The 27,148-nt window shown below is 51.3% G+C and overlaps 12 protein-coding genes across 12 annotated transcripts; 6 read left to right on the top strand and 6 right to left on the bottom strand.

The window, feature by feature from the left end:
* Positions 1-199: 199 nt before the first annotated feature.
* COCCADRAFT_91867 (uncharacterized protein) lies at positions 200-1,270 on the bottom strand (the record flags this gene model as incomplete). Its single annotated transcript, XM_007712477.1, has 3 exons — positions 200-793; positions 850-1,038; positions 1,184-1,270. The coding sequence occupies 3 exons, from the start codon at positions 1,268-1,270 to the stop codon at positions 200-202; spliced, it is 870 nt and encodes a 289-aa protein (XP_007710667.1).
* A 356-nt stretch (positions 1,271-1,626) lies between these two features.
* Positions 1,627-1,791, top strand: COCCADRAFT_50634 (uncharacterized protein; the record flags this gene model as incomplete). Its single annotated transcript, XM_007712476.2, has 1 exon — positions 1,627-1,791. A coding segment is annotated over one exon (165 nt), but the record flags the coding sequence as incomplete, so codon positions are not given.
* A 1,074-nt stretch (positions 1,792-2,865) lies between these two features.
* On the bottom strand, positions 2,866-4,835 carry COCCADRAFT_3688 (uncharacterized protein; the record flags this gene model as incomplete). Its single annotated transcript, XM_007712435.1, has 3 exons — positions 2,866-3,971; positions 4,020-4,597; positions 4,645-4,835. The coding sequence occupies 3 exons, from the start codon at positions 4,833-4,835 to the stop codon at positions 2,866-2,868; spliced, it is 1,875 nt and encodes a 624-aa protein (XP_007710625.1).
* Positions 4,836-5,381: 546 nt separating this feature from the next.
* COCCADRAFT_91829 (uncharacterized protein) lies at positions 5,382-8,693 on the top strand (the record flags this gene model as incomplete). The annotated part of the gene is made up of 1 exon (XM_007712475.1): positions 5,382-8,693. One exon carries the CDS (start codon positions 5,382-5,384, stop codon positions 8,691-8,693), a length of 3,312 nt encoding a protein of 1,103 aa, XP_007710665.1.
* Positions 8,694-9,794: 1,101 nt separating this feature from the next.
* On the bottom strand, positions 9,795-10,106 carry COCCADRAFT_72397 (uncharacterized protein; the record flags this gene model as incomplete). Its single annotated transcript, XM_007712474.1, has 1 exon — positions 9,795-10,106. A coding segment is annotated over one exon (312 nt), but the record flags the coding sequence as incomplete, so codon positions are not given.
* Positions 10,107-10,313: 207 nt separating this feature from the next.
* On the bottom strand, positions 10,314-11,165 carry COCCADRAFT_91893 (uncharacterized protein; the record flags this gene model as incomplete). Its single annotated transcript, XM_007712473.1, has 2 exons — positions 10,314-10,474; positions 10,892-11,165. Coding segments are annotated over 2 exons (435 nt in total), but the record flags the coding sequence as incomplete, so codon positions are not given.
* Positions 11,166-12,595: 1,430 nt separating this feature from the next.
* COCCADRAFT_35400 (uncharacterized protein) lies at positions 12,596-12,925 on the top strand (the record flags this gene model as incomplete). The annotated part of the gene is made up of 1 exon (XM_007712472.1): positions 12,596-12,925. One exon carries the CDS (start codon positions 12,596-12,598, stop codon positions 12,923-12,925), a length of 330 nt encoding a protein of 109 aa, XP_007710662.1.
* Positions 12,926-14,286: 1,361 nt separating this feature from the next.
* COCCADRAFT_24942 (uncharacterized protein) lies at positions 14,287-15,301 on the top strand (the record flags this gene model as incomplete). The annotated part of the gene is made up of 2 exons (XM_007712445.1): positions 14,287-14,629; positions 14,823-15,301. The coding sequence occupies 2 exons, from the start codon at positions 14,287-14,289 to the stop codon at positions 15,299-15,301; spliced, it is 822 nt and encodes a 273-aa protein (XP_007710635.1).
* Positions 15,302-16,478: 1,177 nt separating this feature from the next.
* Positions 16,479-17,302, bottom strand: COCCADRAFT_24941 (uncharacterized protein; the record flags this gene model as incomplete). Its single annotated transcript, XM_007712444.1, has 2 exons — positions 16,479-17,163; positions 17,211-17,302. The coding sequence occupies 2 exons, from the start codon at positions 17,300-17,302 to the stop codon at positions 16,479-16,481; spliced, it is 777 nt and encodes a 258-aa protein (XP_007710634.1).
* Positions 17,303-18,055: 753 nt separating this feature from the next.
* Positions 18,056-22,449, bottom strand: COCCADRAFT_91798 (uncharacterized protein; the record flags this gene model as incomplete). Its single annotated transcript, XM_007712471.1, has 4 exons — positions 18,056-18,989; positions 19,038-19,950; positions 19,998-21,458; positions 21,513-22,449. 4 exons carry the CDS (start codon positions 22,447-22,449, stop codon positions 18,056-18,058), a joined length of 4,245 nt encoding a protein of 1,414 aa, XP_007710661.1.
* An 836-nt stretch (positions 22,450-23,285) lies between these two features.
* On the top strand, positions 23,286-24,657 carry COCCADRAFT_24939 (uncharacterized protein; the record flags this gene model as incomplete). Its single annotated transcript, XM_007712443.1, has 3 exons — positions 23,286-23,508; positions 23,562-23,690; positions 23,744-24,657. The coding sequence occupies 3 exons, from the start codon at positions 23,286-23,288 to the stop codon at positions 24,655-24,657; spliced, it is 1,266 nt and encodes a 421-aa protein (XP_007710633.1).
* Positions 24,658-26,022: 1,365 nt separating this feature from the next.
* COCCADRAFT_91861 (uncharacterized protein) lies at positions 26,023-26,664 on the top strand (the record flags this gene model as incomplete). The annotated part of the gene is made up of 1 exon (XM_007712470.1): positions 26,023-26,664. The coding sequence occupies one exon, from the start codon at positions 26,023-26,025 to the stop codon at positions 26,662-26,664; it is 642 nt and encodes a 213-aa protein (XP_007710660.1).
* Positions 26,665-27,148: the final 484 nt, after the last annotated feature.

Genomic DNA, 27,148 nt, shown 5'->3' with positions numbered 1-27,148 from the left:
ATTGGCGACAAGAAGTAGTATTCAGACATTACACGGTCTTGCAGACCAGGTAGAGCAAGCGTCGGCACTTTACTCTCGTGGGGTGCAAGCTGGTATGGGACGAGTACTACCTCAACCCAGCACCACCGAACATTTCCCCGCATGCATGGAACAGTCGTTAGATAATCAAAGGAAACGCCTCATCGCAAGATTTTCGAGCCTAGTCTACCATAGAACTGATAGGCGTACCCGCGCGGCTCTCGTCCACGAATTCACTCATCTTCATCCGCTTGTGCCTGGGGCTTTCATTCTCAATTTCCTCGAGCCGCCTCTTCAAGTCAGCCTCTCGTTGCTTAACCTCCTCGAGTTCTTTCCTCAGTGTAGATTCCGTCTGCCGCGCGGACTGCTCGCTCTGCTCGAGCTCGCTGACGCGGTTGCGGAACAGGTCATTGATGAGCTCCATCTCGGAAACACGAGTCTTCAGCGCAGTGTTTTGCGCAGCAAGTGTCTCGTACGGTAGAGGGGCTTCGAGGTGAGAACCATTGACTGACGATGTAGCAGGTGAAGGAGCTCGGAGACCGAAGCCAGGAAGTGAAGGTGAATGGAAGTCGCCGTGCAGTGCCTGCTCAAACATGTGCTGGGGTGCAATGTTGGAGGGATGGTTGAAGTTTGGGGTGCCAGTGCGTGAGATGGGAGACTGCGAACGGTCAGACAGGCCCGAGGACATCTTTCCAGACGCACGACGGTGCTGGGCGAGCGCGAGCTGGCCATCTGCATCGGGGTGCGCCGCGGGAAGACCGCCTTGGTCGCTTGTCTGCAGACTGTTAGTACGTGTATGGCAAAAAACCGGGGTGACGGGATGGTGCATACCCTTTTGCGTCCGCCTAGTCCACCGGTTTTGACGCGGTTGCGGCTCTTGATGACATCAGTCTTGAGGGAGATGGGACGTGGGCGACCGTGCAGCTTCAGGAAGAGACCGCAGGCATTGCAGAGGACCGCGCCTGTCTCATCGCGGCGCCACAAGGGCGTGGTGCTCGTGGAGCAGTTCTGGCAGACGGGCTGGGAAAGGTCAGCACAAGGACAGTGGAAGCTCCAGCATCATAAATGCGTGGTGGCTATCGATTAGATAAGAGACAAATTTGGAGCGCGATAGAGCGGGACACGCCCTCGCAACAACACCAACAATGGAGGGCGCAGGACGTACCGGAGAGCCTGCCTGTCCGCCAGCAGTCGCGGGCGCAGAGGTTGCATAAGTCATGCTGAGGCCATTAGAGGGTTTGCTGGACTCCATGTTAGCGAGGCGCAGGAAAAGTTGAGGTGCGGCACTTCGCCAAGGCTTTTGCGATAAGCCAGTTCTCAAGGTACGGCGGGCCGCAGCTACCGCCGACGCAGAGCCCTGCTGCTGGCGCCATGTTGGCCTGGGGGTGTGCAACGTACCTTTGTGGGGATGGCATCTTCTTCTCGGGCGTGTTGTTCCTCGTATTATCATTATTATCATTACTGGCTAAGTTTGCGGTGGGGCAATTGGATGCGGCGGAGGCTAGTGTGGCCAGGGAGGGCAGCTGGATCGAGGCATTGCTGCCACTGTGCTGCTGCTGCTGGTGGTGCGGAGGGGAAGCCACGGTAGAGCTTGACGAGGGTCGAGATATATCGTGGCCGATGGACGGCAGCCTGTCGTCGAGGCTAGGGGGCGACGTCTTGAAGGCAGGCAGGTCAAAAACCTGCAGGATCGATGGTCTGCGAAAAGAATCGTCGACCTGGGGCCGAGGAAGAATAGCGGTAGCCAGTGCGGAAGCCGTGGTGAAGTATTAAGATCGAGAAACGCGTGGCGCTCCTCGACAAGGTCTGAAACGTATGGATGGAGGAATCCCTTGTATACCGAACGAGCAGGCTTTGGAGGTTATGGGCCCCAAAGAAAACGCGAGCAAGAAAGGATTGGAAGCGGAAAAGACTGTGTGTGGTTGGTATTAATTAAGTGAGCGACGGTAAAGAGTGACGGGCGCAAGAGCGGCAGCTGGAAAAAGGTCGAGAGGGAGAAGGTGTCAAAGAGAGGGCGCTGTGTGGGTTAAGAAGAACGAGCACGACCAGAAATTGAGCTGCAAGGTACACACGATACTTTCTCTGCGCGTCTGCGGATAAGGGGCCATAGCCCGTATCGATGCAAGGGGTTGCTATCGATATCCACCCATCCTAATTTAACTAATCTAACCACCTGCATGACCTCGAGGCTGCTGGCCCGAAGCGCCCCTCCAGCCTCTTTTGGACCTGGCTCGTTTTGGCTTCGTTGTAGTACCTGGATGCTGCGTCTCTCGACGTCGGACATGCAATCCCATCATCATCTATGTAAGTACCCCAGCCAGTTGCTCGGCCGTTGTCACAAGCAAAACGTGGCACCGCCCACAGGCTCAGCTCAGCTCGTCAGCCTCGGCCAACGGCTCTCGCTGGCTGGTGCTGGGCCATGTTCTGCAGGGTCTAGCACAACAGCTGTCGCCCAAACCAAATAGCTGTGCCGACAAGGCGCGTGGTGGTGGTTCACGGTAGGGTGGCGCTTATGCGCATGCCCCTGAGGCTCAAAGAACGCTATCCCCGAAAAGGCAATCTGTCGGCGCACGAGCCGCGCGCTAGGCCAATCAGACCCGGCCACTCTCCAATCTGTGGCTGACGCGATAATAGAGGCTGCTCTCACGCGAGGAGCCCGTCGCTCAATCTGGAGTAACAGCGTGTCTCAGGCCCATCGCCATGCGCCTATACCCTCCCACGGCCGTCTACTATCGTCTTTTCCATTACGCGGGGGGCTGATCACGGGGTCCGCATGCGCAACTGAGTTCAGGCCACGAACGGCGATCTTCATGGATGTGCCCCTGCTGTCTGCATGCTGACTGTTGACTATCTACCAAACGAGAACCACCCCTTCTTGGCTGGCGCCTTCTCCTCCTTCTTCTCTTCCACCGGTGCTTTTTGTGCCTCTGCCTGCTGCACCGCTGGTACGCGTCCGGGGTACTCGATGTAGTTCCACGCCACGTCTAGGAACAGCGGCTTGACTGGCACAGGCTTCAGCTTGGGAGGCCATGTAACCAGATTCTTCAGGTCCACCAACCCCGAGGAGGGGTACTCGTTGAGCCTCTCCACCACAGGTGCCGCATTCGCTAGTCCAGGCTTCGTGGCCGTCTCAGAATTGGCAGACAACTGTGACAGCGCTACTACCCCGCGGTAGTGCGAGTTAAGGTTTTCCAGGGCCTTCTTGAGAGTTTGAGCTTGCTCCTCCGTCACTTGCAATCTCGGTGCTTTGGTCGTCGAAGGCGATTCAGAGCGCGGGGCAGATGCCGCTTGGCTTGCGAGGCCCAGGGCTCGGCTGCAGAGCGCCAATGCTTGTTTGGGCGTCGACAGGAAGGCGTACGAATGAGACAAGTTGAGACACTTCAATGCCTGGAAGTATGCACGCTGTCCGTCAAGCTCAGCAATAAAATCAGTGTCGCGGGCAGCACCCCGGAGGTCCTTGACTGAATCAATACTCTGCAGGATGGCATCGTACAAAGCAGTCCGTTCGCGCAACCGTGCCAGTTTGCGGCCAGTGGGCTCTTCGCGCTCTGCCCACTCTTTCCCATCTTTACGTTGCCGCCGGGGCTTTTGAGGAGGATTAGCTGGGAAAGTAAGGCCATCGTCTTTGCCGATCAACACCCTGTTACGCCCCACTCTCCAGGATATAAGGTCATAGTTGACGGCGAGATTGGTTACCCGGAGATCTTGCATGCGTGCATCACCCTCATCCACGCCTTCCTTTTCAAGCTCTTCAATTGCTCTCCGCGTTGCGTCAACGGCGTCTTGGCTCGCGATAAGAATGTCGTCGTATGCGTTGGCTCGGTCTTTGGGTGATGCGGATGAAGTAGCAGTTTCGTCCAGGACAGAAGAGGCTGTATCGACAGATGCCAATGCCTGCCCGATTGCAGCATCGACAACATTGGCTGCTCGACCGCGCCAAGTTATCTGCGAGTCTGCCTTTCTGTTAGCGAGTTCCGCAAGTGGAATTTTCCTAGACTTACGAGACGCAGCTGCTTTCTCCTCCTCCAAAGCTGCAGAGTCTAACTTCTGCACGACCTCTACCAGATTTGCATCGTCCTTGGGAAAGTACTTGATCGCAACAGAGGGGACACCCACAGTACGCGGGATGCGACTCTGGTAGGCAGCATAGCGAATGCTTGGATCCGTCGTTCCTGCCAATACTTCCTTGAACAAATCCTTCTTCGTAGCCTTGAATAGGGCGCTGTAAATGACCCGCGCTGCGGAGTAGTTTTGAAGACACAGGACCCAACGCTCCGGCGATGCGTTCTTGCTTTTGGTTCCCTCGGCTTGCTTTTCAAACTCTTGCGCTCCAGCCATGACATATGCATACGCCCTCGCTTCTAGCACATCCGTGTCCAACGCTCCGCTTGCGCTGGTGTCCGAGACGAGTTGGACGACCTGATTCGCGTATACGACGGCCTTGTGCAGGCGCGAGATGATGTGCTTGCGGGTAGAGCCGGTGATGTTCTTGTCGGCATTGTCTTCCGAGTGCGAGGCCTTCATGGCCATTGCTTGTGCCCATGCGCGCTCGGAGTTTAGCAGGAGAAGATGAAGAGCCCTGGGTTGGTCAGCGCGTAGCCGGGCAATTGTTTGGGCGTGCCATACTCGCTGTTCTTCTGGATCTCCTCAGTGGTCACCGGGGCCTTTGCAGCATATTTGGCATTCTTGGGGGTCGCCCGTCCAAGCTTCTTGTTCACGATGCGGAGGCGTCGGGCCAATTGGTCGCGGTAGGTGTTGTAGTCGCCGATGAGAAAGGCCGACTCGCGGTAGGCGGTGATAAACTTGGTGATGTCCATGGCGGCGTTGTTGGGGAGAGACGATGTAGTGGTGGGGATGCGGCTGATGTGGAGGGGCATCAATTGGCGAGCTGTCCCTCAGCCTTGCCAAGCCAATCGGAACATCAGATCATAGCGCGCCCGTAAACTTTTCGACATACTATCATAGACATTGGGCCCGCCATCGCCACGCGCACAGTCTGCCTTTCCCTTTGTTTGTGCCTATGCCTGTACCTGTACCATAGTTTCTTGCACTTCTCCGGTGCACTCTTCTGCCCATCACTGTCGCTGCCTGGTTCTCGCGAAATTTGTTTTGTTACCGCTGTCGCTCAGTTTTTGGAGGCATGCACACATGTGAGCAAACTCCGACGCTCTATACCATTCGTCCCCACACTGGAAAATCTAACCAGACCAGCTTATAGCCTCCTCCAAGTTTCTCGGTAATTTGTTCTGGCATCATCTGCACTCCCACACGCCCGGGTGATGCTCGAGCGTGCTTCGACATGCCTCGAATCCTGCGGACGCCAGTTATTCCGCGCTCCGAAGCCATGTCTACGCAACCGGCGTATGCTGCATTCCGGCATCTGGTATCACGTTGCAGGCGGTCTCAATCTGCAAGTTTCGGAAGCTGCATCTTCCACGCCCATCAAACACACAAATGGTGATGTTGACGATGGAGCCACGACAGATCCACTCTCCTCGAACGCCAAAATCAGCGATTGTGGAGTCCTCGACTTTCTGTATCCGGAGAAGACGCTTGATCTACTCAGGAATCTCTCCCTAAAAAGACACAAAATCACGGATACCAAACGACGGTCCCCACAGGCGATCCGTCATTTTGCTACACTTCGAGAACAAACATTGTCTGATGGAGGAAATATAAGCGTGGACGCCATGGAACAGGCCCGTAATGAGGCAAAAAGACTAGTCAGACGATCTGATGCTGTTGCGGAGCTAAAGGCACTGTTACGCTTGCCGAAGCCTGGAAAACAGGAACTGGCATGGCAGTTGTATACTTTGATTCTTGAAGACCAAGCAGCGACGCAAGATGAATTACGTCGCCATCTTCTAGAATACCTTGCGCAAGATGGCGGGCCAGTATTGCCTGGTCGTGTGCTACAGGTTTTTTCCGAGCTTCCACCAGCCGCTCGCCAGCCGTCTTCGTACCGAGCGGCAATGTCAGCGTACATCGCGCTCGGAATGATTGGCCCAGCCATCAAGTCGCTTGAGGACATCGACCCCTCCATGGATTTTAACATGATACGTGTCGGCATAGATGTCATTCTTAGGCGAACAGTGTCTGACGAGCAGTGGGATCTTACCTTTCGTGTTTTCAGGACGTTCCGACGACGAACCCTGCGGGTGCGTGGGAAACCTCTATATCTGGCGATTCTTCACGGACAAACGCTTCCAGAAATCTGGTGCGGCGTAGCTGAATTGCCGGAACTACTAGAGCATCTTCAATCTTTTTTCAGGCATGTCCGGGAATTCCACCATGAACTCACGGCATCTCCAGAGCTGGAAAGAGACTTGGCCTGCATTGTCATGACTTTCGTTCCTCACGTAATGGATCGGGTTCTGAACACAACAAACCCAGACGAAAATTTCATTTGGAACTTCTTCATCAGGTTGTTTGACGATCTTCATTCACTGAATCTCCCCACCTCGGCCTGCTATGAGTATGCCATCAAACGAATGGTCGAGCTGCCTCGGTATCAAAAATATACTAACCAGAGGAAGATTTGGCTCGAGTTGTACAGAAGGTATCGAGGTCATTATGTAGATACTCCCAACGCCACTTCTGAACTGAGACCTTCACAAAACTTGATCAGAAATCTGATTTACCAGCACAGCTTGATGGGCGGGTGGCAGCGTATTGAGGATCATATCCAAGATTTGCGCACATTTTACCCTGGGCGGCCACTACAACCCGGATTGCTCAAACACCTAATCCAAGCATACGCGACCGCTGGAAATGCAGAGAAGGTGCATGAATGCATTGAGGAGCTTCAGACAAACTACAAGGATGAAGTTAAACTCAAGGTTCTGTCTGCGCTTCCATATGTCTATGCTCGACGGGCAGATGTCGAAGGGACGATAACACAGTTCAATCGCATACATACTGAGCACAACATGATCCCAGATATCACATGCTGGAACATTTTGCTGCTTGCGTACGTTCGTGCAGACGACCTTGATGGCGCTCTGGATTGCTTCAACAACTGCATCAACTGCGGCTTAGTACCCGATGTGAAAACATTCGGGCCTCTACTCGACTTTTGCGCGCACAGAGGCGATGTCGAGGCTTTCGAGACATTGTTCTCACGCGCAAAACAAATGGGAGTGCAACTCGGCTCGGATGTGCGCGCAAGATCAGGCTACGTACAGGCGTTCTTGAATGCAGGTGACCCGGAAGGAGCTAACGCCATTGCTCGAGGCATGCTCGCAAGCTGGAATGCAGGAACCCTTCATGGCCATCCTCTCACCCACACATGGAATCTATTGATCCAGCAGTACGCCCTCAACCGCGACCTTTCAGGGAGCAGACAGCGCTATAAAGAGATGGTCGACAACAACATCCCTCTGGATAGCTGGACATATGGCGGCTTGATGCGAGCACTGATAGAAGTGAAGCAGACGAACGCGGCTTACAAGATTTTGAGGGTTACAATGCCGGAACAAGGGATGCGAGTCCATGCACTTCATTACGCAATTGTTATGACCGGCTTCCTGCGAGAAGGTCAGGTTGAACAGGCGATTGAGGCTTACGATAGAATGATGCAGCGCAAAGTTCCTCAAACTGAGAGCTCCCACGCAGCCTCAATACGTGCACTAGGTGCAGCTGATCTTCAAAAGCTGGAAAAAAGGGGCGCCAAACATCCAAACTACCGGCTGCTTGCGGTAGAAGAAGCTCTTGAGAAAATGCTTGCCTCGAGCATGAACGAGGATATTGCTCATCGGCAGCCTACACACGAGCGATTGATCGATTCCCGCAACTATGGCGCTATTCCGCAGTCATATTTTGGTCTGATGATTGGCCTCTACAACTCTCGGTCAGCATACAAGATTTGCAGGAAGCTTTTTGAGCGGGCTCATGAATCAGCCCCAAGTTACGAGGGCTACACTCAACCTCTTACACTTATCACAGCAATGATGGAAACACATCTTAAAGCAGGCAACCATGAAGAATTAGCCAAGCTTTGGAAGTTGGCTCGCTTTTCAGCAAGCAAGCTCACAAAGACATTTAGTCAAGCTGCGCAGCAACCGGTCATAACCCCCGAGGATGGCTCTCTGCTCGACCCTTCAGTCCATCGCCGTTACCAAGAGTCTAACATTGCCAACAATCGTCGCCAAATACTTGTCAATCCGGCTCGCATCTTTCTTCGTAGCCTAATGGCACAGACAGACAGCAACGCCATGCAAGAAGCACAACGTACCATCATCGACCTCCTTGTCAGCGGCTTCACAGTCGATGGTTTTACCTGGAACGAGTTTGTCCAGCAGCTCACTCTTCGCAACCAGCTTGCCGATGCATTTGCCATATGTGAAGAATTCCTCATGCCTCGTTTCCCTGGCTGGCGTGACCTTTATCCTGGCTATCAACGTAAAAACCTTGAGGGCTACCAGTGGATGGAAATCCGCTCCTACGATCTCAAGAAGAACATCGTATTGCCCCGGTACAAGACGCTGGTCTTGCTCGCAAGGGCGTATGGCCAAACGAGGCGCGAAGAGAGCAATGGTATTGGATATGATGTTGAGGCACAAGCTTGGCTGCGAGAAATTCTGGAGCAGCGTGCGCCGATGACGATCAGGGCTATCGAGACCATGCCTAGGACGTATGATCGTTTGCAGGAGAGGTACTTTGGCAATGTTCTGTAGACTGTGCCTACAGTCGTGTTTGGGTCATGGCATAGTCAGGCTAGGATGCTCTGTCTTCCCTTATGTGATACATAAAACTTATGAATTAAATGAACAACTTCTCCATTCAAACAAGCTTGTTTGTTTCCTGTAGTCGTGATGATCATTACTCTTTCTATCGCTTCTTCACTTTAATAACTCACCACCTCAATTCTCTTTCCACGAACTCACCTCCACCCCAAACAAACCGTCCAACTTATCAACACTTACTCTTCTCACACACACTTCTCAGTCCCCAAGCTAGCCCGAAAACGCAACCCCTTGTCTCCAGCCTCACAGCAGAGCCGCACCGCACTGATCTCACCGGTAAATCGAAAACCAAGCCTATCTAGTCACTACGTACATGAACTGCAACCACCTTATGCGACATGCCCCGCTTCAGCGAACCTCGTGACCCAAGAAAGGGCACGCTTGACTGGTTTCCAATGCAGCTGAGGCTACGGGGGTAGCAGTAAGCGAGAAAGGGCACGCCTTGGCGGCTTGGAAGACGGCGTGCGTGCCCTTTTGAGGCTGGGTGAGGCGGGGCATGGGGTGATGGATGGATGAGAGGTGTATGCATGGCAGAGTAAAATTGGTAGTTTGTGAGGCTGAGTTGTTTACGCTGTGCTTTGAGTTGGGTCAATGTTGATGATGTAGATTGGCTTTTCTGGATGGGTGTCGGGGAGGGAGTAGTGGTAAGGGATGGAAAATGCATATGGAGTATAGTGTTTTCTTTCGTGGATAAAGAGTAGATGTGCATTCAAGAGTTATGTGAACAAGACGAAGCGAGCAGATACAAAGGGTATTTCTTCTAGTTACATGATTGTGAAGAGATGGTAGGGAGTGTGGTGGAAGTGTGAAGGTGTTTTGCTTGATACAAGGAAAGGTTTATTCAACCATCTCATCCTCCACGTCTGAAAATTCCTCCCAATCTGGTATGCCTTCCATGAAACCTTCCAGATCAAAGTCAGGATTCATTTCCAACTCCGGTTGCAAATCCATATCGTGCAAATGATCAACTTCTAGAGCCATCGGAATGTTGCTAGTTACCGTAATGATTGTTGGTGTGTTAACTTTCTCATCTTCTATGGCACCGTGGGACAACAGAAGGTCTAATATTTCTTGGTATGAATTGCGCCTGGCACTTTGCAGTGGTGTCCAATTCCAACGACCCTTGATATTGACATCAATCTCTGGGTGTTGGAGCAGTAGTCTCACTACTTCGATGTGACCACGGCTTGCCGCACCCACCAGTGGGGTATCGCGATTGAACTCTCGGCTGTTAACATCGATCTCTGGGTGCTCGAGCAGTAATCTTACTACTTCGATGTGACCGCGACGTGCCGCAAGAATCAGTGCAGGACTACTCGAAGAAAATCTATTGACATCGATCTTTTCGTGTGCCAACAAGACTGCCGTAACTTCGTCGTCTCCACTTCTTGCAGCGCGTTGAAGGAGATTTTCTCCCTCCCCTCCCGTTCCAACTATATTTTGATTACAAAAATCTGCATGATTGAGAAGTGCAGAGACTACGTCTTTCTTGATAAACTCCTCATTCTCTGGTGGCTTGTTCATTGAATCGCAATCGTTCTCGGGAGAAGCATATTCGAGGAGCAACTGGACTGCTTTCCAGTGGCTATTGAATGCTGCGTAATGTAGAGGTGTATAATCCCACCTGTCTCGAAATTGAGCATTATGACTGCCCTTGCTCAACAGCAATGCTATGGTATCCAATTTGCCACTGGCTGCAGCATGATGCAATGCTGTGCATTGATTATGATCGAAGTAGTTGATGCGATTAACGAGATGAAGCATTTGCTCGATTATCTCGGTGCGTCCGTATCGGGCGGCAACATGAGTTGCACTCATGTTTCTGGGTCGCGTGGTGAGACTGGTGTCAATTCGGCCAGAGGCGAGCATAACACTCATGACCTTTGAACTGCCATGGAAAGCCGCTTTATGTATGGGAGCATGTCCCTGTTTGTCGACCTCGTCTAGCTTAATTTGTGGATGTTCTAGTAGAGCCGCTACTATTGTATCGTTATCTGCGCGTATCGCATAGTCAAGCATTTTGGTTGCGTCCGTGGCTGTGAGTTCGATCCCTAGACGTCCTGCATACAGATCAAATACTTCCATATTCTTAGTAAGTGCAAGGTAAGGCATGGTATCCTCGTTTATACATGGGCGTTTGCCTTCCGATGTGTATTGGATCAAGGCTTTCAATGTGTCTGAATCGCCGCTCAAGATGGCCTCATGCAGTGGTTGTCGGCGCTTATCGTTGAATGTGTTACAACTAGCGCCTTTGTCGAGCAAATACTGAACCGTCCTTGCCTGACCACTTCTGGCAGCGCAGTGTAGTGCAGTTGATTGATCATCTGCTCTCGTATCGACGCTGAATCCAAAGCCCATCAGTGAATCCAAAGTGGTAATATCGCCGGAGATTGCAGCTTGCATGAAAACAGAAACAGTACAGGGCCCATTTGGAAAGCCAACTGTCAATGTTGTCTCATCAATCTGAGCCTCTGAAACCATGCCCTTATCTTCTATGGTGGAGGGGATGCACGCTATGTCGGAAGATAGTAGCGCGTTCGAATGGCATGTCCTTGTATGCCTCTTGAGGTGATCCTTTCGCTTCGACTGAAATTGGCATTGATCGACATGACAACGGTATTGGTCATTGCCAACACGATGGCGGGCTTTAAAATGTCTTTCCAGATCTGAATGAAGAGCAAACCCGCTTGGACATGTTTTGCACCGAAAAGGCTTTGAATGTGTTTTCAAGTGCCGACTCTACGGTGTCAGCATTCAGATGTAAGATACAAAACAGCAACTTACTTGAACTTTCCCAAAGTGTCGCTCAGCTTGGAGCAAATATCGCATTTGAAGATCTCTGAATTCACGGTTAAAGGTTTGAGTCAAATTGTTGAATGATGGGTGTAGTTTGTGAAGTCGGTAGACACATGGATATAGTCAGCAATCAGTCCCAGCCTTCCCTGAAATAGCTGACAGAGTGCGTCAAGGCTGGTATGAAGGGCTCGCAACGTGTCTTGTGATTGGACGCCACTATTTTCATAGTGGGGTACTTGGAAATGATACCCATACGCGTTAAACTGAATGGTTGCCTTTCTGCACTTTTCTTCATTTACTGTTCCCTATCAGCTAAATCTTCCTCTCCCTCCCTCCCTCTCTCTCTCTCTCTCTCCCTCTCCCTCTCTCTAACATAGCTGAGCTTCACTCTACATCAGAGTCGGCTGGGATTTCGTTACCATTCTTCTTTGCAAAGACGCGAAATAAGAAATCCGTTCAGTTGGCAACATGCAAAATCAACCTTTCGATTCCCTTCCACCTTTCCAAGGACGAAACAGTGAGCGTCAACGGGGTTCGAATCTCATTGTTGGTAGCGGCGATGATGAAGGAATGCAATTCGAGTAAGTTTTTTTTTAACATCATGCAGGTATGCCCCCCAACTGGGGCAAACACGCCGAGTGCAGGGACGTGAACATCTATGGGACCCACAGCCCCACTCTTGGAACAGCAACTACAGCAACCATTCCCCCATACCTGGCAACAGTCAGCAGGGGTATCCTTCCTCCACTCCAGCGTTTGACAGTAACCCTTTGGGTCTGGGGCCGCAGCATGGATCCATACAGGACCAGTATGGATACCCAATCTCTACTGCTGTTCTTGACAATGGTCTCCTCGATCCGGGATATGGAGAACTGCAACCTGAATTCAGTCACAACCAATATGAGCAGCCACTCCCCACCGCCGTCCCTGGCATTGTCCCTATGGATATGGGATATGGAGGACCGCAGCCTGGACTCGACTACAACCAAACAGACACGTTTGGAAGTATGTCAAACCTCGTTCATGGTTTCGGGCCCATGTCCGTTGGCATACCTACAGCTGTGTCCCGCGTCAACGAAGCTCCACCCAACCCAGTTCTTCAGCCGGTCACCGTCCTAGCGCCTCGTGGTGGCGTGAGTCCCATTGTCAACGACAACCGTATCCCATATCTTGAAGAGTGGTGCACTGTCACCTTTGGGCGCATAGGAGAACGAAACCGCCACATGAGGAAACATCTGCCCCACAAGTTTAGATGCAAGCACTCAGGTTGCAACAAGACCTTCTACCGCCCTGATAAGTTGCGGGATCATTACAGGCAAGGTCACAAAGATGCTGACCCCCTTCTTAACCAGTATGTCGGACATTGAAGATGATGCTCGTATGGATGCCACTCATTCAGCTTCATCTATTTGGACTGCGGCTACCTTTTGTCGCTTGTCTTTCTGCTCCCTGCACTCTCCTTTCTCACCACCACAGTCTTTACAGCACATCTCCGTTCTCTCATTTCTTCTTCACGTACACATATCGGTCCGTAGTCAATAAACTCAGTCGCTCTCTACAAAACTTGCACTCCGTGATGCGCATCCTCGGGCCCGTCGCAGCAGCCGTCCCACTCACACAACCCACACATTCTAACCTGAGCTTCATTGCTACCATACAAATGCGGGCAAATTCCCATAGGCTAAGCCAGCCTTCGATTGCAGAGCCAAAGGGCACGCTCACCCTAGCAACGCCTGCAAGGCTGAAATTACGATAATCCTCCATATGAAGCTACGCAGTGCCCTTCACATCAAAAGGGGCACGCTAGTCCAATAGAAGTGCCCAAGAGACATCTGGCACGCATATCGCACAGCTGCATGGTGAGGTGGCAGGGCACGGTGGCTTGGATGCATGACGCCCGTCGTCTACTGCTACTACCACGAGCGGCTCTCAGTGCACCAACCTGACACGAATCACGTTATCAGAGGATTTTCTTCACCGGTGCACATTTGAACGATGGGATTGTGATAAGGAGGATAGAAAGGACATGAGGCTCTGCGATACGCGTTGAATGCGAGCTGGGACGAGGCATATCCGACTAGTCTCGAAGAGGGAGTATGACATCACTCGGGATCCTGTTGTTCTGGGCGACTTGCTTTGGCGATTTCGGCGCGGATTCTGGTTGTGCGTCTTGTGAATAGGATCTCTGTTGTTGGGTGTGAGCCTACCTCGATGTGTGCAGTTTGTATTTGGTGGTGTACTAGGAAGCCTCGAGATCGACCATAGAGGCCAACTAAACCGTGTTTGGTATACTTAGGCAACCGCTGCGGTTGGTATGAGCCCATCTCAATGGCATTGTCAAATTTGACAATGCGTCCATAAATATACAGGGCCTATTTGTGGATGTAAAACTTGGTTTGGTGTTTCATTATGTCGAAAGCATCTACAATGAACTATTTCAATGTCGAGTCTTCAGCAGATGTGAGGCTCCTTGAATGCGCATGTCGGGCTCGGTGTAGCCGCTGGGAATTGGATCAACCCATCACTCACCAACGTCTGCTATAGCAAGCGAAGACTTCGTTTTTCAAGAGCCGGTTAGATGAGAGCTCAGATATAACCCTCGGCGACTTTCAAAATAAGTAATGTGAAAAAGAAGACCCCAAGACGAAATTATGTTGAAAATTGCTCCTCGCTCATCTACTACTACTCTACATCTCCTGTACCTACTTTCTACGCCCTCTCCCCTACCATGTCGGAAACAGCAGCTGGACTATCAATTTGGTTGTCAACTACGGCACTAGCATGGGGGCTTGTATGCATGATTAAGCGGCACGAAGGTGTAGCGCGAGAGCATGCAGATATCCAGCGACAAGTAGATGAAACGAAGACTCTGCAAAGTACCGCGGGCACTGCAATAGTCGAACGGTCAAGTAAAATGTGGGAGCAGTGGAACGAGTGCTGCTCACTAGCGTTTAGCTTTTGCTTTGAGCATGCAGAGAAAGCAGCATACGCATATGTGAACTTTGCAAATCAACTTGACGAGTATCTCAAACTACCAGACGTACCGGCTGGATATGATTTTGATAGTGGAGGTAAGAGAAGCTTTGGAATTTTGTTTGATTTAGCTAACGGAGACAGATAATGTCGTTGCTCTGTATGAAGCAGGGAGAGCGGCATCGTACACTAATCACCGCTCTAGTATCTTTCCAAGTGTATTCCGTTACACGGTAGGCGGCTTTTGGCTAAACATGTGTTCGCAAGAGGGGAAAAACTGACGATAAGTAGCTAGTTCAGAGAGCCCAGCAGTCAGTGCCTATCCCACCCCCGTAGCTAGTGCCGATACCATCTCTGCAGCCAGCGTCCATCCCGTCCCAACAACCAGCGCCTGCCCCATCTCCGGAGCGAGGTCTGGTACCGCCCTTGCACCCAAGACGTGTCTCAAGCCAGCAGAGAGGTCTAGTACCGCCTCTTCAGCGAGGCCTAGTTCCACCTCTACAGCGAACATTTGTCCCGTCTCAGCAGGCAGCACCTGTCCCGCCCGAGCAGGTAGCCCCAGCTATAGACCAAGAGCATCCCAAAGATCAAAGTTCCTAGTACTTCCAGTTCCTTCGGTAGCTAGAAGTATTGGTACAGTAGATTCACCTCATGCGGGAGTTCACCGGTCTCTGATCAGTATATGGAACGGAAAAGGCATGGAAGAGACATTTATGCGGCGTCTATATGGCGCTCGAATATCGTGTGAGGTCCTGGTTAGATTAGAATGAAGCGATGTTTATGGAGAGAAGCAGCCGTGGCCTACGGTTATGGACTGGAAGGAACTTCAATGGTCATATTGTATTATGAACCTCAATAACGGTATTAGCATGTTGTTGAAATTTTTCCATGACTACATAGAACGAGCCGTGACATCTTAACTAGACCACTGTGGAGGCTGGGACTTGCTGGTCATTTCATCCGCCCTTGCCTTGAACGCATGAACCATTCCCGTCATAGTGTCCCAAGCTTCGGCCGTTTCCATCAACTCATTCTGATTGATGACCAGGAGCTCCACGAACTTTTCCGTAACATTTGTATGTCGAGGCTGCCATGTTTTCTTGCAGCCGTTGCGCAAGCTTTTTGGTGGCCTCCCCAAGCGCCGAAACGTCTTGCTGTTGGCGAGCGATGATAGCCCGGGACTCTTGGAGCATGTGGAATGTTTGTGTACACTCCTCGAGCGAGGGAAGCTGTTCGATGTATGCAGCGTAATTCTACTATCTCAGCCTTCATCTTGACTGTAACCTCGGTCGCGGTAGAGTTCATCTCATCGACTGTTGCGCTGTACTTTTCTCTCTTGCTTTCCAAATATTCTTTCATCTGCTCTATTACATTCAGGAGATCGTACGTCTTTGTCTAGGCAGAAGTGCGACCAAATTTTGCTTACATGAGAGGTGGGATTTGTGAAGGTTGCTGAAATCTATCTTCGGAATCGTTGAGTAGATTTGATTGTGAATGGAGTTAAAGACTGAAGCAAGAAATACTGGTTTATTCTGATTGTTTCGAAGAGAAGAAAACCGGCTATGGTAGTGAATTGGAGATGAGTTAAGGAGTCGGAGAGAGGGGCAGGGTGATGCTGTTGTGAGTCAGTGTGTCATCCACTAAATGGAGCAGGAGCGGGCTCGACGTCAGGCTCACGGTACAACAATAGTCCATGTATCAAGAATTATATATTCTCATTGATGTTCTCTCTTTGGAAAGAATGTAGTGTTTTCGGGTCATTGGGAGCAATGAAGAACACGGCGAACACCAGAGTACCATGTGATTCACGACCACTGCTAAACCGGGAATGCGATACAAAATCCCACCAAACCAGTAAACAAACAAATTCAATGTAGCATCAGCGCTACATCATCAAATCAAAACGCCTTGTGTTGCTCCAAATACCTCGCAGCCTTTTCTAGCAGGCTACGACTCGGACCATACTACGCACCCGCCGCTCTGAGGATTGCCGTGGGCCTGCCGCTGGTGTTTTCTCAAGGTCCTCATGTGAACGTAGACTTTGCTACAGCCGGGCGCTTCGCAGGTATAACTCCTACCTTTGTGTGTGCGCATATGTGAGACGTAGAGCTCTTCTGTATCTAGTAAAGCTCGACAGCGATATGGGCATCTGGTCGGACCGTCCCACACGGGAAAATGGTCTCGTTCCTCCGGCTTGGAAGCTGAGGGTTTGGCATTGTCTTTTTCGATGGAAGGCGGTTGCGAGGCTGATTGTTCAGGGACCGGAGTAGCTTCTCGGCTCGTGGTGGTTGCTTCACTAGCTTGCGGCATAGATTTTGTGTGATCGCTCTGGCCCCAGTCGGGAATGGGCGTATCCTCTCGGACATATGTGTTTTGTTCGATCGATTGTGAAGATATCTTACTACCGTCTTCTTGGTCATCCTCGGTGACTAGAGGGCCGGCGGGTACCTCGCTAACTTCTGATTCGAGATCGATTCGGCCGTCCCATAAACTCTGTGCAAGTGTCTCTAGATCCGGACTGACATCTGTGGTGTAGGTATACCATCTGCCATTGTACCAGAAAAAGTCAGAGGTCGAGCCTTCGTTGGTGGCGCTGGATGAGTCGCTGCTTAATGGACTAGATGGAGCTCCCCTGATTTGAGTCAGTCAAGTAAGAGTGAAACGTGAAATGCAAATTACCTCCATGCATCCAAGTCGTTTCCTTCCGAGATCCATTGCGCAACCTCGTCTTCATAAGTATTCACGTTTTCGGGAAATATGAAATCTGCCATATCGGAAGTTTTGGGAAAGCACAGGTGAATGGAGATATTGACTTAGGTTGCTGTGTCTATAGATCTCGGTTGGAAAGCGGGTAAATAAGACAATCCTCGGATATCGATACTTGTCTTGAACGATGGCTAGGGTTGGTAGCGAGATGGAGGCTGGCACGGCTACCAAAGTTGGTGGTGACAAAGAACAATAAGGGACTCTGGTTGTTGATTTAAGCCAAGATGATGGGCAGGGGCTCGCGCACAGGGAGGATCTGTCGAAGTGTTGCTATTGCCTCTAGAGAGCGTGAAGGAAGAGCAACGGAATTTCACCCAGAAGTGACGAACATTCTCGGAACGAGACTATCAAGCAGCAATCACTATGCATCTCACGAATGAACCTGGTATGTAGGATAGTTATGACGTTAGTAAACGGCGCAACGAATCTCACCCCGCCTTATTTTATTGCCATTTCTTTCATGAAGTTCTCACAAAAAGCGATACTATACCCGAAACTTCAAATACCATCATCGCTTTTATAAAGCTCCCAACCTATCTTTCTACTCCTTCTCCATCACATGTGATTTGCTTTTGTCGATTCTGGCATTACTGATATCTCATGAAAACGTAGATTTACCTACAAAACTGGTCGCAGCAGTTCGCTCAATGTCAGAATGAAGTGTCAAAATCCGAAAGATGAGAATATACCCCATCATCATACGTGTGTAGGAAAACCCCTTGTGCCATTGCCTGTGCATATCCATAAACCCCCACAACTCACAGCAAGGGCATGAGTACATTCCACATCCACCTCTTCACCTGCTCAAACACCTCTCTATCTTCCTTCATCCCCTTCCCCTTGCCATCCGACTCTTCACCACAAACATCTCGCGCCAACTCCTCGAACAGCTTGCTAATCTCAGTATCAACGCCGTTGCAAACTAGACTTTGTACGTCGCTGTCGCTCTCACTCAGCCATCGCTTGAGTAAATCGCCATCGACGTGTTTATGCCGTGGTCCACGTTGAGAAGCACGTTCCAGGTGTCTCGGATCTACATCTCTTATCATGATGTCGCCATGTTGAGCCCCCGGAGTATCGTTCATGAGAATACGGAAGATGTCTCCGCTTCGAGGCTTGACCTTGTCGTGTTGGTGTACGGCGGATCGCGATGTTTTGACTTCAATGAGATTCTGTACCAAGCGCAAGAGATGGCGTGATGACTGAGAGAGGATAGAAAAGGCAAAGATGGTGCCGTCGGTACAAGCACCGAAGACGTCGTCTGCAAGAACACCAGCGATCTTGCCACTATGGTTTGCTCGACGCCATGGCGGACGGATGTCACCGCGATCGATACGCACTACAGCGCGGGGAAGGCACGCTTCAAACAGCGTTTCCGATGCGTTACTGTAGGTGTGTTCGGGCGGGTGATAGAGAGCGGCCACTGAACTACTCTTCTTATCTGTGACAAGTACGAAACGGTCCCTTTTTTCGTCACTCACACTCGGCACGTCCATGACGAGATGCCGCGAGCAGTTGCGCACACCGCTATCGGAAAATCGTGGGATAAAAACGAAAACACCAGGGCGGTCCCTATCCACTAGCTGAAAACACATGTGGGAGTGCTGGAGTGTTGATACGTAAACATAAGGACGTTCAACGGAAACATGTATGCCAGGTGAAGGAAGTTCTATCCATGCGCATTGAGTCCACCTGTAAGAAATTAGTCAGCCTCTCGTGTAAGCAACAGAGGATACACACCTTCCGTCATCCTCACAGAATTGTTCCATGAACAACTTTCTTCCAGTGACACCAACAGTAGTTTTGTTGTCCCATAATGCAATGCTATAGACTGGTTGGTCGTAGGTAGACTGTTTTTGTAGCTCTAGCTTAGAGCCTGACCTTCCAGTATTGAAGATCAGTCGCCTCCCGGTTTGTCGGCTTGTTCCCACTTGTACACCCGTGCCTACAATGATCAGAGAGTACTTTTTATCCCGCTGAGTGACAAATTGCCACTCGACCATAGTATATACTCTTTCCGCGTACTGTAGCGAGAACTGGGCTACGACTAATTGTTCTGGAACGCCGTCTCGTTCCTCTTGTTTTATTTCCATATCGTTGGTTGATCTATCATCGCGCACCTCAAGCAGTTTGATTGACGAGTGTAAGACCCGCTCGCCATGTGGTGGTGCATGACTTTCCTTTGCTTCCATCGTTGAGACAACAACCCGCCGCAGTTTTTGCATATACAGTATGCTTGTAGGCTTAGCGCCTGTAATAATCTTTCTTGGGACCATTCTGGAGTCACAGAAGGGTTGGGTAGGTGTGCTGTCACCTGCCCATCTGATGTCCGACTCAAGTTGGGAGAAAAGGAGACGGTCACCCGCAACAACGAACAAAAAGCCCCCAAGATTTCTTCCAAACTTTTCCAACTCTGGGAGGAAGGGTAGCTGATATAGAGCGGATACTGGAGACTGGTCATAATCAGGTTGTGTGCGGTCGGTGAACCATATGCAGTCAATCTCGAGATCTAATGACCCATTTCTGGGAAATTGTACCCGACAGAAATCTGAACCACAGGACACAAATGCAGAAGAGGCATCAGTCTCACTATTGGTAATCTTGGCTGGGGTTGTACCGACGTGCGTACATGTCCAAGAAATAGGGGAGATTCCTGGCTGAGTTTAGCTATATCTCGTATGCATTTCGCATCAGACTTACTTTGGTCTCGTATCTCCAATGCAGAGCTCAAAAGAGTGCCGTCCCGCATTCCACAGACTAGGATGTGCTGGTCATTTGAGCTTAAGACCGCGACACTCTCACAGAGCTTCTGTGAACCGCCGGGCAAATCTTGGTCCCAGGTACCTTCCATCACCAAAGACGTCTGACGGTCGTGGTGTTTGAAAAGCATCATTTTGCAATCAAAGGTGCTGACAAACACGTATGATATACCCCCAATCTCCAATATCTCAACACATGTGGGATCGTAGGGCAGCTGTTGACGGAAATTGGCTGTCCTGTCGAAGGTGCCGTCATCCGATATCGGTACAATCTCTAGGAATATGCGTCCCTGCTCACGAAAAACAATTGCGATGAACGGATGCGTAGGGCGAGAAGCAGCTAGCAAGAGTGACGTTTCAAATCTCAGTATGTCGACTTGGCGCAATGTTGGTCGAAGGAGCGTGCGAGCTTCTTTCCTTGTAATCTGAATCGATACATTCCTTGCCCAAGGGCATGCAGATATTGTCTCCTCATCTCGCGCAAGGCTGTCTTCAAGTGGGTCGTCGTCGCTCGGTGTCTGGAACTTGTCCCACGAGCCTAGTTCCCAAGCGCCAGAGAAGGCTCTGTCACACTCCGGTTGCGTGCGTACAATACGAATCACAAGGGTCTCTGGTGGGAGTGTTATTGTCAATGTTGCATAATGCTGTCTTGTCATTATGCCTTCAATATCAACCACGTGACTCCCGTGATCGACGACCCATACGCCCGCACAGCCATTGACTCCACTGAAACTATCGTCCACTGTGGCTTGCACTCCGTGTCTGAGCTCGGAAATTTCTCCATGCGGACTGTTTCCATTGGCAACGAATATCGAAGCCCACTGACGCTCACTGGAGGCGCGTGGAGTAGAAAGCTTGGTAATTGCAAAGTCTGTAAGAGGCGTCCAATTGGGCATCGAATCAATGTACGAAAATGAATTCGTCCTCGGTTTGTGATGGGAATACTCGGTTAGCCATGGTCCAACCTTGCATAGCAGACCGTCGTTGCTAGCCCCGCCAGCAATCAGGAAATCCGGATACTGCTGCGAAGTCTCAGAGCTATCAATCCGCAAACATGCGAAAGCAGTGTCGATGCGATGTGACCATTCGCCGACCTCATCCATTTCTACAGTCCCAGCTGGTCCTCTGACCAGATATATGATACGTCCATCCTCTCTTGCTAGGTAGAAGCTCTCTTTCGGGTAGCCTGGATTGCGTAGGGTTTTATCCCACGCTGTCCATTTTGGTCTTGATTTACTGTCACCTGGTAGGAGTGGAATGAGCAAGCTCGGATCGATAGGCACCACCGTACATGCTGGGTCTCCGGAGAGGATATTTTTGTATACGGAAATGTGCTCATCGAAAACCAAGAGGAAATCAGGGCTACGGCGGAGAGGGATTAGGAGTGAAGGCATAGTGTCCTCTGATGAATTAGCAGTAGTTACAAGAATGTGCACCTCCACGGCTATTGACCTACCCTTTTGAACATAATACCGCTCTGTGCGTGCTGCTGCTTCGCTAAGACCCTGCCTACAATCCCAATCAAAGCAAGAAAGCCTTGTTCGGCCATCGAGAACAATGACTAAAAGAAGAACAACGTGATACTCATCTTCTCCAGGGGATAGAAAGTCCATGTGCATGATTTGCCCCTGGACTGATATGATACGCTCATCTTCAATAGCTGTTGGCATCTCGCGGCCTTTGTTAGCCTCGGCTTCCCAAGCCGCCATGGACTTGGTTTTGTAGAGGATGAAGCGACCCTCATGCGCTGCAACAGCTATTGCCCGGCACTGGGGATCGACAGCTAGGATACTGCCGAAACGATCAAACCGTGAGCTCCCTGCGGGTAATCTGACAGTCTTGTGTGTGAAAGTGCTCAGACCTGTGTGAGTATGTTGGGCCCACAAGAACATGAGCGTCCTATTGGAGAGAGTGAGTACAACGACTTCTGGGGGCAAATGGGTCTTCCGTTCACTTGCTGGCCGTCGTGATATCTGCTTCAAGTCGGTCTTTGGCAAAGGGAGGCCGCCAATTTTCGTGCTAGGCACCTCGCGTGGATGGCCGAACACCTTGGCGGTTATGATACGGCCGCCGTTGAAGTCAGTTTTGGTGGCCACATGGCGGATACGGCCATGATCACGAATTTCCTTGAGATGTATGTAGTCCTCGCCAACAATGACAACATCAACCAAGTCGCCGTGGCGTATGTTGGCGGGCAGAATGAGCTTGTTTAGAGGAGTAGTGATGACTGTCTGCGATAGTATTCCATACTCGGGCACCCGATGAGCAGCCTTGGGGGCGACATTAGGCATCTTGGTGTCATTTTGCTGAGTGTTGGCCAAGATATGAAAAGCGTCGATAGGCATAGAGACCCACTCGCCGTCGACAAGCCTAAGGCCATGGGCTTGCGCCATAGTGAAGAGTTAAAAGACGATCGCAGGACGCGACAGTTCGGAGGCGACAGTGATGGTCAGATTGTGAAGCCGCGGACAGAATACTCAAGCTGGAGTGAGGAAAAGGTGCAAAGGTACACTGTGGAAGAAGTCGCTTGGAGACATGTTTGAGCCTGTCGGAGCAGGCTAGTTTGTCAGACCGGGTTGATGGGGCAGAGCTATTTAGGAATACAATAACTAGCCGGAATGAGTTGATGTAATCGATAGTCTACGCAGTCTCGCAATGACTGAATCCCGTGGCCAAGGTGAGGAGCGAAATGCCAGCAGCAGCAATTCGAGGCAGCTGTAGCCGGGATGACCTGCAGCTCTAGCGCCCGGGAATACTATATCAAGGGAGTATCGGGATGGCGCGAAATCTAGATGGCCAGACTAACCGGGTGGTGATGGAAAAGCGAGAGTCATGCACGTAATCGAGGCGGGTCGTGTACAACGCGGGCTGGCAGACTATCGGTGAGGCACTGAGGCCGGCGGCGAGCAGGGTCGGCAGCAGAGATGAATGGCTGGTGTGTAGAGATTGAGGCTCACGTGACGTCTGCGGTGGACGGTGGATGGTGGGGTGCCAAGCTCCCTCGGCTCGAAGGGCAACGGAAGCGCGACGCTCACACGGCCAAACCTGGCGCCTGCGAAGCCTGCCTGCGCGTAACAAACCACCATGTAACCAATTCACACCGTCGACAAAGAAACACCCGTCTGGCCTCGCCCTGCCTCGCCACTCTCCGTCCCCTGCGCGCTCTTCTGCGCACGCGAGGCACACACTGGCTACGTCATCAAGCCAGTCTCGAGATGCCGCCGCGCCCATGGCTTCACCCACTTCGTCAGCCTCTCTATCGCGCTCAGTGAGTGCCAGCTCCAGCAGCCTCCCTTCGCGCCACTCCACGCCCGTCGCTACTCTTTCGCCTGCCGAGCAGGAGAAGGAGGCATTGGTTCGCGCGGCCATTGACAATGACGATGTTGCCGCCCTCGTCCATCTAGCGACGACATCGCATGGCCTTGTCAGCGACAGCCTGCGCCGCACTGCTTGTAGGCTGCTTTTGCCGTTCGCATTGTGCAGAGCACTAGGCTGATGTGCATAGGGCCCCTCTTGCTAGGATGCTCTGAGAGCGACGTAGCCAAGGAACCCCATGCAGCCCTTCCCGAGCACGAGGACGAACACCAGGTTGGTCTCGACGTCAATCGGGCCTTTGTCTACTACCCCAGGAACGGTAGGCCAGGCCGTGCCGGAATCTACTGTCTTCACATGCTAACTCCCCATCAGAATCAGAGAAACAGCTTCAACAGCGGAAGAAGGACCTCTCCTACGTCATCCTCGACGTCCTGCGCCGGCACCCCTCGCTATCCTACTTTCAGGGCTACCATGACATCGTCCAGGTCTTTCTCCTCGTCCTCGGCCCCGAGCATGCCCCCGCTGCAGTCGCACGCCTGAGTCTCCTGCGCATCCGTGACTTTATGCTGTCATCGCTTGAGCCTGCCCTCGCCCAACTAGAACTGCTTCGGCCTATTCTTCGCGCGGCCGACCCGGTCCTGTACGACCATCTCCCAAAGAGCCAACCCTCGTTTGCCCTTGCTGGCACTATCACTATGTTCGCACACAACATACAAGATTACAAGGACATCACAAGATTGTTTGACTTCTTTCTAGCTCGGCATGCTGTAATGCCCATCTATCTCTTCGCTGCGGTTGTACTTTCCAAGAGGGACGAGCTGCTAGAAATTGACCAGGATGACGAAGACATACTCTATGTCATGCTGGGCCGACTTCCACAACCGTTTGATGTCGAGTTTCATATCGCCCGGACTGTAGAACTATACGAAAGACTGCCGCCTGCCTGCCTCAATAGTTGGGAGTGGTGGCGCATCTCATCGTCCAGCGTGCTCAAATCCTCTGCTACCAGCGACAGTCTTCGTCGCCTGACCTTAGAAGACGGAGAAATGTTCCTCGCACAGCAGGAGAGGGACCTCCGCAGACAACAGGCCCTGCGACGTGCGGCCAAGAATGTCGAGTATCTCAAGCTACGTCTTTGGTTCTACCGCCGATACGGAGCTGTCAGTCTTGCCGTTCTCGTTGGTGTCTATGCCATATGGCTGGGGCGGAATGGAGACATCAGTACTCGGTACCCTCTGCTTGGGTCTTTGGGTCAGTTCCTGAGCAAGTATCTTGGCTCTCCATGATGAGTTCGTGGCTCGGACCTATAGATACAGTAAAAGTGATTCCAAAGCATGATCCGGCGCTGGCGGGCGATTCTTGTGTGCTTCTCATATCTCCATGTTCAAAAGTTGAATAGACTGCTTGTTTGCATTCAAGAAAGCCCACCGCCGAGACTCATGATTTCTTTCTGGTCCGCTGCATCTAGGCACAACAAATGCTCAAGTTTGCAGTATCTCAGCCTATACTGTCTTGGGAATAGCTCCGCTACTCAAGGAAGACATTGCTTGCAACCCTCAGCGCGGCCACTTCTCGGGCCTACTGTGTGCATACTACAAGGACCCTTGTTTTCTGTAACTACAACGCCTAAATGTCTGCCCAAAACGAAAGAAAAAAATTCACTCACTCGCCCTAGTACTATATCACTCGATCTTTAGATCTGACGTTCTCGTGCTTGGCTGCTGGCAGGATGACAATGACCTCATGATGCATGGCATCCAATCGCATGATTTCAATGCATTGATCGACTGGCAGCAGTGTGGGACGAGATGTTCTTCTGTTGATTCTAGACTGCCCTGTGGATAGAACTTGCAGAGGTAATTTCCCTCGTATTCAATCCTATCGCGGTCCTCCAACTGCAAGCCCATGCTGGACACTAAGTTTTGATCAAGAGAGTTGGATGCTGGTCCTCTATGCGACCAACCATTTCCTCAGGCCGCAAGTCGTCACGCGCAGCGGACACGATAAAGACCCGTTGTTCCAATCCACTAAATCAGAGTATACTACCCTATGGATACCGTGTATAGCATCATTGCTTCCGCGTCTACGTAGCCCTAGCGCACCGCGACATGCAACTCCCTTGCAGCCGCGGGCATTCCCACCTATCCCAGAGCATCTCCACCACACTCAACCACTCAACGGTCTAGATTGCAATCCTGCATCTCGCTTGCCACCGAAACATTGTCTATTGAGCAGCACGCAGGGTTGCCCATTGCAGTTAGGCCAAAGGGCCCCGCAAGTTTGGACCCTGAAAAGACGTCACCCGCCAAGATATGATGGCATAGCATCACCCGCCTTTGGTTCAAATACACGAAACGTCGCTTGGGACAGGGCCCCTTCAGCGAATTGTTTGAATTCCTTCTGCACACCAACACTCCGCACAGTCAAGACACTCAAGGTAAGCTTTTGTTGCCGGGTCCCCCATTGCCCTTGCTTTCGACCAATAAGCATACTGTACCTGCCCATTTTCTGCAGGGACAAGATGTATTGCTGGATGCATTTAACTAACTAACCTGGACTCAAGGACTTTCCCGTGTTTCTACACTTTTAATTTATAGTCTCTCGTCGACTCTCCAAGGTTGCACCCAGACGCTTACAGCGAGACCACCACAATGACTTCGAGGCCGTCCTTCATGCCGCCGACCGAAGGGTCTTTCTTGTCTTCGGGCAGCTTCACTCCATCTGGCCTCACACCTAGCACACGTACCCAAGCCGAAGAGGCCCTTACCGCAAACAGCACCGCCCAGACCGACTCGGCAGCTCCCGATCCTCGTCTTCTCCCTTTGATGGGCAGCGGTGGCGGCAACGAGACACCTACCCAAAACGGCCCAACCGAGGCCCTAAAGGCATACACGGGATACCGCCGACCTGGTGTTGTTCGCGCCAGCTCGACCAACTACGAGAATGCGCTCAAGAGGGCCCAGGAGGCATCCGTATCGTCTGACTTCTCAACCGATTCAGAGCTACCCGACAACAACAACGGTCAGACCGTCGCCTCGCCTGCGTCCATGTCTACACCTTTCCCACTCCCAGGACAGGGTGTCGTACCTCTCAACTACAACTCGCCTGTTGGTCTTTCCCAAGGCGACTCGCAGAAGAAGTCGCGGTCTCGAGGCCTCAGCCTGAGCGGTCTCGCACAGCAGCAAGGCTGGACGGAGCAGGACTACAAGCGCATCTACAGTGCTGAACTCATGGCAGCGGATCCCAAGAGTTCTGCTGGATACGGTTCGGCGCCAAAGACTGAGACCGCCTAGTGTCTTGGGGGTCTCCTATACTACTACCTAGTCCACGAGACAGAGGCGCAGAAAAGGATCACCTGAAGAAGAGCAGAGACAGCGATCTTGTTGTCGTGGCAGTGCTGCTGACTGATCCATTACCATATTGATTACGTGCAAGGCGTCAGGCGTGGTTTCAAACTATGGAAAAAGGTCGCTGGTCGACAGGTGATGCTAAATAACATAATTTGATATCTGCCATCGCAGGTGTAAGTTTTGATATTTTGTGAACGTGACGTTATGCTTTTTGTGATGGCTGCTTATCGAATAACCAAATCCACGAGACGGGATGGTACGTTGGAAGTGGAATATCTTGACATAATACATGGATGAATTGGCTGCAGTTCATGTTGTGTAGTTTATAGTAAGCATGGCTACATGTCCCTGATCCCGACATATATGATGTACCCAGCAAACAAAAGTGAAATCGCCAACATCCCCATATCGCCGACCTATTTGTTTC

Source organism: Bipolaris zeicola (genome assembly GCF_000523435.1).
Source record: "Bipolaris zeicola 26-R-13 unplaced genomic scaffold scaffold_44, whole genome shotgun sequence".
Taxonomy (NCBI): domain Eukaryota; kingdom Fungi; phylum Ascomycota; class Dothideomycetes; order Pleosporales; family Pleosporaceae; genus Bipolaris; species Bipolaris zeicola.
Note: the sequence above shows the minus strand (reverse complement) of the source record. Positions and strands in the feature narration are given on the sequence as shown.